At 38.2% G+C, this 12,546-nt stretch overlaps 1 pseudogene and 1 gene segment (V, D, J or C); both read right to left on the bottom strand.

Moving 5' to 3' along the window:
• The window catches only part of LOC101955745 (T-cell receptor gamma chain C region C10.5-like), a 37,972-nt gene extending 30,857 nt beyond the window's left edge, over window positions 1-7,115 (bottom strand). The window contains 1 exon segment of the C gene segment in view: window positions 6,978-7,115. Within this exon segment, the coding sequence occupies window positions 6,978-7,115 (138 nt within the window).
• A 2,846-nt stretch (window positions 7,116-9,961) lies between these two features.
• Window positions 9,962-10,798, bottom strand: LOC101974053 (nuclear receptor-binding factor 2 pseudogene; annotated as a pseudogene).
• Between the last annotated feature and the right edge of the window lie 1,748 nt (window positions 10,799-12,546).

Below are 12,546 nucleotides of genomic sequence, written 5' to 3'. Positions count from 1 at the left end.
TTTAGCTAACTTTATATTTATATACTACTTTCCTAAAATGTGAATATCCCAATTAAAGGCCTGTGATGATAAGCACCCCTGCTAATTTCTAATCCGTCTGAGGTCACCTGAGTTACATAAAATCTTTGTGTCTGTTTCTACATCTATATTTGCCTAAATATCTTTCAGACCCATAATAAAATCATGTTCTCATATAAGAATTATAATGAACAGAAAGTATAGATAATAGTACTTGACACATAATATTTATTTATGAGGTTTTTCAAGTTGTATTTTCATTATTGATTTAAAACTAGAAAAAACTTGGTTAAATAATATTTTAGTTGTAACAGTTGTTGTAGTTCTTTTTGGAAAATGCATCAAATCAATAAAAGTATAAAGAATAAAATAACCCACCCACTCAATTGGAGAAATAAAGCCTTCTTTAAGAATTCTATGTTTCCTTTCCTTCTGTTCCTTCCATTGAAATAGACATTTACATATTTGAAAGGGAATGTATATGTATTTGTACTTTATGTGTTCTTTGAGTTTGATGATAAACATTTTCACATGTACTCTTGAATCCTCAAAAATGTCATTTTTAAGACCTCATATATTCTATCTTTTAAAAGAAGCACAAGCATGCTCCATTTTTTCCATTTTGTTCATTGTTATAATTTTCTTGAGAACATATTTAAAGAGAATTGTAACTGTTTCTCCTTAAGCCTGGTCCTCAGGAAATGCTACATTACCAGAAATACATGCAAATAATTTAGTGAGAACAGTTTGAGAAGATTAATCCACAGTTTCCATGGATTCCAACTTGGAAAAGGCTGATCTTGAATTTGGTATATTCATTTCAGGAGCTGTTTCCTTGTTTGTTTGATTGGTTGGTTATTTCCATAAAAGAATGAAGAACTGGGAAAGTTATATTTAGACTTAGCAGGACATGGTTCTTCCTTTAAAAAAAAATAGTCATGCTCAGAAACAGTATAGACAAAGAATCAAAGCAGATGAAGAATCAAAGTATGATGAGTTCCCAGACTGAGGGTTCACATGTCTAATGCCATCTCCTGAGTCATCCTAAAGTGAAAAATCCCTTTTATCCTTAAAGAGTTTCAAAATTAAACATTTGACCATGGATTCTTAAAATAGAGGATAATGAATATGAATAGCTTGATTGCATTTTGGGAATGTCTAAACAAGCTCAACACTATGTACAGGAAACTTATCCAGAGATATGCATGTTCTTTCTGGAAACTTGCTGCAAAAGGATTTTATGCCTATCCAAGAACAAGCGAGATCTTTCCATCTTATAAGTTCTTCTTCGATTATTTATTTATTTATTTATTTATTTTATGTAGAGGTCTTTCACCCCTTTTGTAAGGTTGATTACCAAGGCTTTTATTTTTTGAATCTATTGTAAAAGGGGTAGCTTTCCTCATTTCCCTTTCAAAGGATTTGGCACTGATTTACAGAAATGCCTTTGATTTATGGATGTTGATTTTGTATCCTGCTACTTCGCTGAATTCATTTACTAGTTCTAGAAGTTTTATGGTGGAAATTTTGGGGTCTTCTAGGTATAAAATCATATTATCAGCAAATAGTGTTAATTTGATTTCTTCTTTTCCTATCCATATCCCTTTAATTTCTTTCGTCTGTCTAATTGCTCTGGCTAGTGTTTCAAGAACTAGGGTAAATAGAAGTGGTGAAAGATGGCATCCCTGTCTTGTTCCAGTTTTTAGAGGGAATGCTTTCAATTTTTCTCCATTTAGAATGATGTTGATCTGGGGCTTAGCATAGATAGCTTTTACAATATTGAGATCTGTTCCTGTTATCCCTAGTTGTTCTAGTGTTTTGAACATAAAGGGGTGCTGTATTTTGTCAAATGTTTTTTCTGTGTCTATTGAAATGATCATATGGTTCTTATCTTTAAGTCTATTGATGTGATGAATTACATTTATTGATTTCCTTATGTTGAACCAAACTTGCATCCCTGAAATGAACCCCACTTGATCATGGTGCACTCTCTTTTTGATATGTTTTTGTATTCGATTTGCCAGATATTTGTTGAGAATTTTTGCATCTATATTTATTAGAGATATTGGTCTGAAGTTTTCTTTCTTTGATGTGTCCTTGCCTGGTTTTGGAATCAGAGTGAATGACCATACTACCAAAAGCCCTATACAGATTTTATGCAATTTCAATAGAAATCCCAATGACATTTCCCATAGAAATAGAAAAAACAGTCATGAAATTCATCTGGAAAAATAAGAGACCCAGAATAGCCAAAGCAACCCTTATCAAGAAGAGTGAAGCAGGTGGCATCTCTATGCCAGACCTTAAGCTATACAACAGAGAAATAGTAACAAAATAGCATGGTATTGGCACCAAAATAAACTGGTAGATCAATAGAACAGAATAGAAGACACAGAGACTAGCCCACATAATTACAGTTATATTAGTCAAAGATGCCAAAAACATACATTGGAGGAAAGATAGCCTCTTCAACAAAAGGTGCTGGGAAAACTGGAAAGCCATATGCAACAAAATAAGATTAGACCCCTGTCTCTTACTATGCACAAAACTCAACTCAAAGTGGACCAAGGACCTAAGAATTAAACCAGAGACCCTGAGACTAACATAAGAAAAAGTAGGCCCCAATCTCCATCATATCAAATTAGGCCCCTACTTCCTCCTGTGGCACAAGAAATAAAACCAAGAAGCAATAAATGGAATGGATTCAAACTGAAAAGTTTCTTCTCAGCAAAAGAAACAATCAGTGAGGTGAATAAAGAGCCTACATCTTAGGAGCAATTTTTTCCACTTGCACATCAGATAGAGCACTAATCTCTGGGTTTATAAAGAACTCAAAAAGCTAAACACCAAAAAACCCAAAGAACCCAATCAATACATGAGCCAAGGAACAGAACAGAATCTTCTCAGAAGGTGATATACAATCAATCAACAAATATATTAAAAAGTGTTCAACATCTCTAGCTATTAGAGAAATGAAACTCAAAACTACTCTAAGATTTCATCTCACTCTACTCAGAATGTTAGTTATTAAGAATACAAACAACAATAAGTGTTGGTGAGGATGTAGGGTAAAAGACACATTTATACATTGTTAGTGAGGCTGCAAATTGGTGCAGCCAGTATGAAAAGCAGTATGGAGATTCCTTGAAAATCTTGGAATGGAACCACCGTTTGACCCAGCTATCTCTCTCCTCGGTCTATACCCAAAGGGCTTAAAAACAGCCACATCAATGTTTACTGCAGCACAAGTCACAATAGCTAAACTATGGAACCAGTCTAGGTGCTTATCAGTAGAGGAATGGATATATAAAATGTGGTATACATATATACATAATGGAACATTGCTCAGCAATGACAGAGAATAAAATCATGACATTTGCAGGTAAATCGATGAAGATGGAGAATATAATGTTAAGTGATGTTAGCCAATTCCAAAAAACCAAATGCCAAATATTTTCTCTGATATATGGAGGCTGATTGATAGTGAGGTTGGGAAGGGAAGCATGTGAAAATTGGATGAACTCTAGATAGGGAAAAGGGGAGGGAGGGGAAGAGAGGGAGCAAGGGGTATAAAAAAAAGTGGTGGAATGAGATAGACATCTTTTTCTAAAGTACATGTATGAAGACATCAATGGTGTTAATACACTTTATATAGAACTAGATATATCAAAAAATGTGCTCTATATGTGTAATAGGAATTGTAATGTATTCTGCTGCCATATATAATAAATTAGAATTTAAAAAACAAGGATTTTTGTATTGGTTTATATTCATACATTTATTGGAAAATTATTGGTATTTCATGGAATCCATAAAGACACATAATCATTCTAAATCCAGGGCAGAGTCTTCAGCACATGGTAATAATTTGTACCACTTAATGCTTCATGATGGGTCAATGTCTCCTCCATTGGATAGTAACTATGTCTTGTTTATTTGATCCCCCTGAGACAAGTAAATAGTTCAGTGGAGCCAGATTACCTGGGTTCCAACTCCTACCTACTCGGATCAGCTTTGTGATTTGGACCTGAACCACTCAATGCTTCACTTATCTCCTGAGTCAGGTATGCATAAGGACAATAGCAGAATTAACCTGACAGCATTGTAAATTAAAGGAGATGAAATATGTGAAGAATCATAATGTTCATCTTCTGGTCTTGGCAGCTTCTTTAACCGGGAGGACCAAGGATTACCAAAATTGTAGGCACAATTAATGGACTCAGCAGCTCGAGCTCTTTTCTGATAACAGAAGCTGGAAGAATCCTCCTCCCCACATCTCCCATATAAAGGACATCTGCTCCATATCTGCCTCAGATATCACAGCATTCACTTACAGAATTGCAATTCTTAAACTTCTCAGCCTAGTTCAAAAGGGCATGACTTCTTGTCTTTGAGTATCCACCATTAGGCTCCTTTCCTCTAAACTTTAGCTTCTTCATGATGCAGTGGACCAGTGATGAGTGCACTGCACAGGGGTTGTCTTGATTATGTGTGACAACAATGACACACTATGAATTCCCTTCTACCTGCACCTTGCACTTACCAAATGCCTTTGGTAGCTGTTATGATGAACATTGGCAAAGCCTGTGCCTCTCAGTCTACAGACAGGGCTAGAACCCCCTTAGGAAATAAAGTCAATTGGAGATTTGGAAGCACAATATCTGGGCCTAGCTGTGAACTCCTGTAACCAGATCCAATGATGGTTTCCTGGAGAGCACAGGAGGGCTGCAGAGAAGGCAGCCTGTGGCTGGGGGCCCAGCTGTGGAGTTGGTTGTGGTAGGAAAGGATGTGGGAGGGCTCAGGCCCAAGGAGAGGATCTTGTGTGGGTTGTCTCAACAATTCTAATACTGTGGACCACCCGGCACAGTAGTACATGGCTGCGTCTTCTTTTTCTATGGAAAATATGGTAAGGACTGAAGACGAAGTTTGAGAATACTTTTTTGCCTCAATTTTGTTGTCCTTTCCATTCAAGGAACCTCGAGCTGGGGACTTTATTGAAGAAACTTGAATCAGATGCTCCACAGTCTTATTTGGTTTCTTCCAGTACCAGTGAATGACTTCAGTATCAAAACTTGTGCTGGATATCTTGCAATTTATGCTAACACTTTTCTTTATTTCTTTAGAAACCGATATTTCAGACTGCTCCACCTTTGACAATCCAAGTCCAACTGTGAGTTGAAAAGAAGAATATGAGAATATGAGAAGAAAACATGAAAAAATTACTGTAGTCACTCATCAATAAAGAATGAAATGGGCAGAGTGACTCACCAGCCCAGAAGGAGAGGAAGGTGATAGCTTGCAGCAGTGACATGTTGACTTCTGGGCTATGTCCTCAAGAAGTGGTGGGGACCTGGTATCTGGATGTCTCAGGTCAGTGTCAGGAGGGCGTGACCTGAACTGGGAAGAGGGAAGGAAGGGGTGGGTTAGATGATTCTTGGGCCCTTCAGGGCTGATTGCAAACTCAGCACCACGCTCATCAAGCCTGCCTTGCATATATTAAAATAGGGCTAGTGGTCACCATAGGGCTCTTTGCATGAATGTGGAACCAGGAAGGGCCCTAGTTTCTGTGGAAATGCCCAGGAGCTATTTTATGAACTCTTTTTCTCAGGATCCTATTTTTCATATTGCATATTTAATAAATATTTTCATAATAGCAAATATTCAAAAGTACTTGCTATACTTTTTTTTTCAAAATGTTCTCCCCATTTTTAACCTTGGCTATATTCACATAGTTTTAATACTTGTAGTTGCATTTTATAATTGAGAATTCTGAGGTACTGAGAAGAGAAGGGCTCCACAAATTCACATGGATGATAAGCAGAAAATGCTGGTGAAGATGCTCATGAAGAAACTCATAGAAACAGGATAAAAATGGGAAAAAAAAATCCATGATTACATAACCCAGGCCAACAACTATTATCAGTATGGTGTATTAACTTCTAGATTTTCTTTGTGGGTATATGGATATGAAAATATTTCTGTGGATATAAACATTTATACTCAGGGTTTTGTATTCTTCTGTTGGTACAACAATAGCACCAGAGCATTTTTCAATGTCTACATCTATTAGCTTTCCATCTGTATCACTTAGGAACTGCCTGACTGTTGCAAATTTCTTCACTTCATTGTGTCTGGATTGCTTCCTCTGAAAAGAGATGAAATAATGATATCTGTCTCAAAATTTTATGCATACTGAATAATATATCTAGTACAGTCCCCAACATATAGTCTATTTTCAGTTTTATTAATTAGTATTACTACTATAACTACAATTTAACACTTAGCTTCCCCTTCCTATCAATCACTTCATTTTCCCACCACTTTCCTCCTTAAAATGCTTTAGTGGTTATTTTGAAGCAATGACCTGCATAAGTCAAGGGAAATCATCAAATATTTTTAGTTCTTTCTTTTTTTTTTTTTTTTTGCATGTCAGGTAGCTGCCCTTTGCTATGTTCTTTTCTTCAGCTAAGCTTCTTCACTTTCATTTTGTGACTTCCATGTGGTTACCTCTGAAATTTGGGTGTATGAGAGCTTTTTTAGTTCTGGATGGTGGTTGTCCCTGACCTTGTCTGTAGCTTTGTCAAATCCCACATGAGGCAGGTGTGAACTCAGTCTCTAAGGGGCCTCTGTTGGAAAAAGGAAAGGAACTGGTTGGCTCAGATGGCTACATTTTCCCTCTGAAGTAGCTGCCCCATATTCTCTGTTTCCCAATAAATATCATTTCTGAGGCGCTCAATACTGAAAGCTGAGTATGGAGGGAAGAAGTCACTAATCCAGAAGGTCCATGGGCTACCATTAAAAGAACTCATGCTACTCTCACACAAGTGTTTTTCCCGACTATAGAAAGATGATAGAGAGGGACACCAATGGAGTCTGCTTCCTGGGTCTGTCTGTAGGCATTGGTGTGGGGCTGTGGGTACTGATAGCACAGGGGTGTCCATAGCTACACTGGAACTCACTAGGTCCCCAGTATACTCATGGCTGACAGACAGGTCCTCCAGACCCTTCAGTCCAGTGGCCGTGTGCCTGTGCTCTGGGTAGCTGGATACTTTGTGGGTGCTTTGGGGAGTGTGTCTAACTGGTGGATCCCACACCATCTCCCTATACCTAAATAATGATGGTGAGAACATATTTGGACATTTTTCTTTTCTATTATGTGGGATGAATTCATTCTTTCACCAAGAATCATAAGATGAGAAGCTCCATAAACACAAGAGTGCATTATTACTAAGAGGGGAAATGACAGACAAATGCCTATTTCAGACACATATTTTGTTCTTTATGAATTGTATCAAATAAAGACTTGAAAAAACGCAGAGTATTTTTTTATTTATTATTGTAAACACTGTAAAAAATAGGTATTTTGATTTTTATGTTGTGTAATTCTCTATATATGAATAGCTTGAATTCATTTTGAACATTCCTTGGTGCGGTAACTTGCTGGCACTTGAACACTTTTGTTAATAATATTTTGAATTGGCACTGTTTTTATTTTTCCCATTTTTCAAATGGGTAAATAGAGGCTTTGACAGAACAAGCATTTTGTTTCAGATCAAACAGGAATAAGTGGAAGAACAGTATTTTGTCCCAGAGTGTATAATTACAGAACCTGTGTTCTTTTTTTTTTTAATATTTTAACAAGACACTTTAGTTCTTCCATATCTCCTTCCTATTGTATATTTCACTTTTTCTTTTCAGGGCTCTAGATTGCACATTCTACTCTTCGTTACAGGAAATAGTTCACTTGTGCCTCCTCCATGGCTGGCAAAGACTCATTTATTCCAGCAAATATGCATCAAGGATCTGCCAAAGTCCAAACTCCATGCAAGAACTGGGAATGTCACAGAGACTAGATAGACAGAGGTCCCTACTTTCTTTTTTTTTTTTTTAAGAGAGAGAGTGAGAGAGGAAAGAGAGAGAGAGAGAGAGAGAGAGAGAGAGAGAGAGAGAGAGAGAGAGAGAATTTTTAATATTTATTTTTTAGTTCTCTGCAGACACAACATCTTTGTTGGTATGTGGTGCTGAGGATCGAACCCGGGCGGCACGCATGCCAGGCGAGCACGCTACCGCTTGAGCCACATCCCCAGCCCAACCTACTTTGTAATACTTAGATTCCAGCAGCACACCCATTATTCTTAACTCATTTGCTGCAACACCTGGACATAAGAATCACACTCTGAATCATCAGGAGTTCCCTCTCTTTATTGCAATTCCCTCATGATTCAGTCAGTGTCATCCACACCCCCTGGAGGTCTTAGGATAAAGGAATGATAGTCTCTGATTCACTCAGACTGTTTACACAGTCTTGACAGAAGCCTTAATCAGGTTGAAATCAGCACAAATGGTATTTGGAACATCCCCCACAGGGGAAGAGGATGAGTCCTTGCTACCTGCTGTGTGTCCTCAACAGCATTCAACACTTTTCTCTGTGGCATCTGGGATTTGGACTCCTCTGAATCTGCTGGTGCACTAACAGATCTGAATTTACCACTGTTGAGTCTACACCAAGCCCTTGGGATGCAAAGCTTCCACTTAACAGCTTGTCATCCAAATCCCATGCAATCTGTTTCCTGACACTTTCAGCACCCCTGTACCCTATTAGAGACCCCTGGAGGCTTTAGATCTCCTCTGCATACACCAGGGGGAAAAAAGTGCTGGGTTGCGCTGATATTTTTATACTTCCACTGCTGGTGAACCCTGGCAGAATTGAAGAAGCTCAACATCAACTGAAGTTCTCAGATTCTCCCCAGGTCTATCTTGGGCTCTGTTGGAGTTTCTAACACTTCTGAGCTAGGACACTCTGGGGATAGAGAAAAGGAATGGCCTTCATTCAATTCTTTGCCTTTCTAACTCTTTCCATCATCTCATAGCACTTCCCAGCTAGAAATGCTACCCTTCTCTCTAGGTAAATGCTGACTTCATACTCTGAGTTTATCCTACCTATTACTTGCAGTAAAATTTTATATTCTTGGTTTTGTGGGATTGTCTTTTTAACTTCTGAATGGAGATTCAGACTTTAGAAAATCATTGTTTTCTTTTAACTGCACCTGATTTTTAAGCCCACTGTCATTCAACTAACTGATCAAAGGGGTTTGGTTTAGTCACATCTTCCAGGGTTCTTTTGTAAAAAACAAACAAACAAACAAACAAAAAACCACACAATTACTTTATTGATTTCTTATTGCCAACTAGCATTACTTCCACTTATGCATCATTAAAAACAAAGGATCATTCCTTAGTATTTTTAAGTGATGCATTATATAACAAAGTTAGAACTTAAAATGCACCCTGATTAATTATGTAAATTGGTAATTTTAAAAAATAGAATAACTAATAATTTGGTTCCTTTCTTCATAAAATGGAAATTTAAATACTTCTCCTGATAGTCTTGATGTTATCATTATATTATTAGTGCAAAATGTGGCGCATATAGTTTCATCTAGAAAGGTGTATATCCTACACACCTTATTTAAACAAACAAAATGTGCATAACAAAATGCATACAGTCAATGCATGATAGAAAACATGTTTCAAATACAAGGCAGCCCCTCAGGCCACCATATTATTTAGGTTTTACATTATCATTTATGGCATTATAGATTAATTATATATAACACATTTTTATACATTTTAACCCTGAAGAAAAATAATTGGTGCTTGAGAAAATCATTCCAGGTAGCCATTTGGTTTGTATCAGGAGAAAGTGAATCTCCAAGAGTTTACTGTCTGCCAGGTGGGAACCCTTAGCTTGAGTGGGTAGATCAGATATGCAATATATTTCACAGTGACTGTTTCCCACATCCTGACTATGCTGCTCCTGCCAGTCAGCCAGATGGTAAAGCACTTCTGGAATTACCCTTGTATGTGGTTTTCCCTTTTTAATTTTTTCTTCTTTTTAACTGTGTTGCTGAATTTCTTCTGATCTCCCCAAAAGCCTTCTATTTTAATTATTCATAAGTCCCTTCAGAAAATCCTCAGATAGCTCCATAAGTGGAAGTTCTGGAGATGGAAAATCCAAGGGAGGAAGATTGGGTATTGGAATATCCTTGGCTTTCCCAGTATTTGCTGCAAATTTCTACCAGGTTGAAGAAGCTATAGCAGGGTCTGAATGTGGTGGCAAGCTCCATAACTCTGACTTTTCTACAAAATCAGCATCCACATCCAGCTCCTTATCTACTGGATCTTTTAGAAGTCTGGCTTTTTCAGCCTTTAGTTGTTTATTTTCTTTCCTTAATCTTTCATTCTCAGCCACAAGGAACTCCACATGCCTCTTCAAATCTGCAATTTTGGTTGCCTGCTCCTTTGTTTTATCATCCTTCGGGGATTTGCTTCCAATATATGGCTCTGTTGGCTCACTCTTTTGCTGAAATAAAAATAGTAGTGTGTCTGGATCCCTGTCAAAGACTCCCTGAATTTCAGGGAGGTGTTTCTCTGTAGAAGGGCTGTACTTCTGAGAAAGAAGGGGACTCTGGCCCTCTGTATCCTCAGCAGAGTGCTTGTGAGATGACTGAAGATCATCCTGTCTGTGTTCTGAGCTTTTGATCATTCTTCACGCTTTGCCCTTTTCCACCTCTCCTGGATGAGGAGGAGCTGTTTCATGTGGCTATCCCTTTGTAATTCCAGTGATAAATAACTTGATCAGCTTCATGGCATCAGAAAGAGATGCTGCAGCCTTCTTGTGACAAGAAATAGCCTCTTCATATTTCCCTGCAGCTAATAAATGGTCTGCTTGTCTTCTTTGCTGATGAGCCAGGTTGAGAGGTGCTTCCATTACTTCCATAGACCCTGCAGGAGCGGCAGCCTGAGGAAGGGGAGTGGTGGTGAGGGCACATGGAGGGGAGTAGAAGAAGAGTTCGAGGCAGCCTTGGAGACAGCCGCCTCTCAGCGCGCCCAGAGACATTGTGGTCTCTTCCAGGGTTCTTAAATGTCATGGGTTAGCCTTAATAATGAAGGGGCTACATACAGGAAACATGACTTACAGAGGAGAGTAAAATGAGGAAAACTCTGTATTTCCAAAACATGATCCTCATTTCACATCCAAAACACTAGTTAGTTCAGGCTGTTGGATTTTAATCCCTCTCCTTATATCCCATTCATGACTTCTGATAAAGGAGGTTCACAAGAACCATTTTCTGTCCAGTAAGGAGAACGGCCCCGAGGCAGAATTTTCCAGAAAGGAAACTCTTCCAGTTGTGTACCCTACATGACCTTTGGCCATGACTTCTCAAGCAACAGTTCATTCGATTTTGGCCAGACTCTGCTGGGCTTGAGCCAGCCCACATTTGCCTTCAAATGCCACAGTATATTCTTATAAATTTAATAAACTGAAGGGTATTCAGTGTGGCCCAAGGGTTGTACTGAAATGTTATGACCTGTGTTTGAACAGGTCACTGACCCTCTGTATGCATCAGTTCTTTCTTCCATCCATAGGCTTATTTTAGAGTTTTTATGATGGTCCCCTGAGGTCCTGAACACATAGAACATCTAGTGCATCATGGGGCTGAATGGATATGAGTTTTTCCTGTTCCTTCCCAGCACCTTTTCTTAAATATTTCATCATTACTGGAAATCTCAGGGAAATGGAATAGTGGAGTTTGCCTGCTCTCTGAGATGCTCAGGCAGTACCAGCATACTCAGTATCTACATATGAACCTGATTCAACAGGAAATGATGCCAAACCAAACATTGGGGGCACTGTTACTGGCATCTGGGGGTGCAGTTGATATCCATCAGACTCCCTTTCCTGTTTCCTCTGATAGGGAGGCTTCAATGTGTGGAAGACAGGAAGTGCTGCAAGCTGGGGCTGACACCTAGCAGGGCTCAAGACTGGAGGAGGCATTCCATGTTGGGGAGGATGTGGTCACAGACATGTCCAGGGGTGGGGCATGTATGCTCATTATTTTTTTCTTTAATGGCATGATAGGTTCTTAGGGACATTGAAGTAGATAATTCTGTTTTCTCTTTGTATGAATTTCATATTAAGTACCAGAGGGAAGCAGGCAGAATTATATACCTCAGAGGTGGAATTCTTTGCCTGTAATTGATGCTGAATTTGGGTCATTTTATTTTTTGTTCCTCCCCAAATACATATAGATCCTCAACAGCCTGTTTTGGTGTTTTTCAGTACCTGAGTATGTTTAAAAAGTAATACCTGACTTTGTATTAGACATAAGGGAGTGAAGGCAGGGGAAGAGGTATGGAGGTAGAAAGTATAGTAGAATGAATCAGACATTATTACTGTATGTGTGTGCATATTTGATTACACAACCAGTGAAACTCTACATCGTGTACATCCAGAAGAATGAGAAGTTATACTCCATTTATGTCTGATACATCAAAATGCTTTCTACTGTCATGTATAACTAATTAGAACAAATAAAAAGAAAAGTTGTACCTGGATATCCTGCAGTGAAGACATGTGCTTCATTTCTAATACAGAAATAAATGTTTCCACTTGCTCCCAGTGTATTTATCCAATAATTACTAGAAACAAAAGAATACAACTTACATTTTCAATAAAATTATGAT

This window comes from Ictidomys tridecemlineatus, chromosome 2 (genome assembly GCF_052094955.1).
Source record: "Ictidomys tridecemlineatus isolate mIctTri1 chromosome 2, mIctTri1.hap1, whole genome shotgun sequence".
In the NCBI taxonomy this organism is placed as follows: domain Eukaryota; kingdom Metazoa; phylum Chordata; class Mammalia; order Rodentia; family Sciuridae; genus Ictidomys; species Ictidomys tridecemlineatus.
This window is presented reverse-complemented; position numbering and strand designations above follow the sequence as displayed.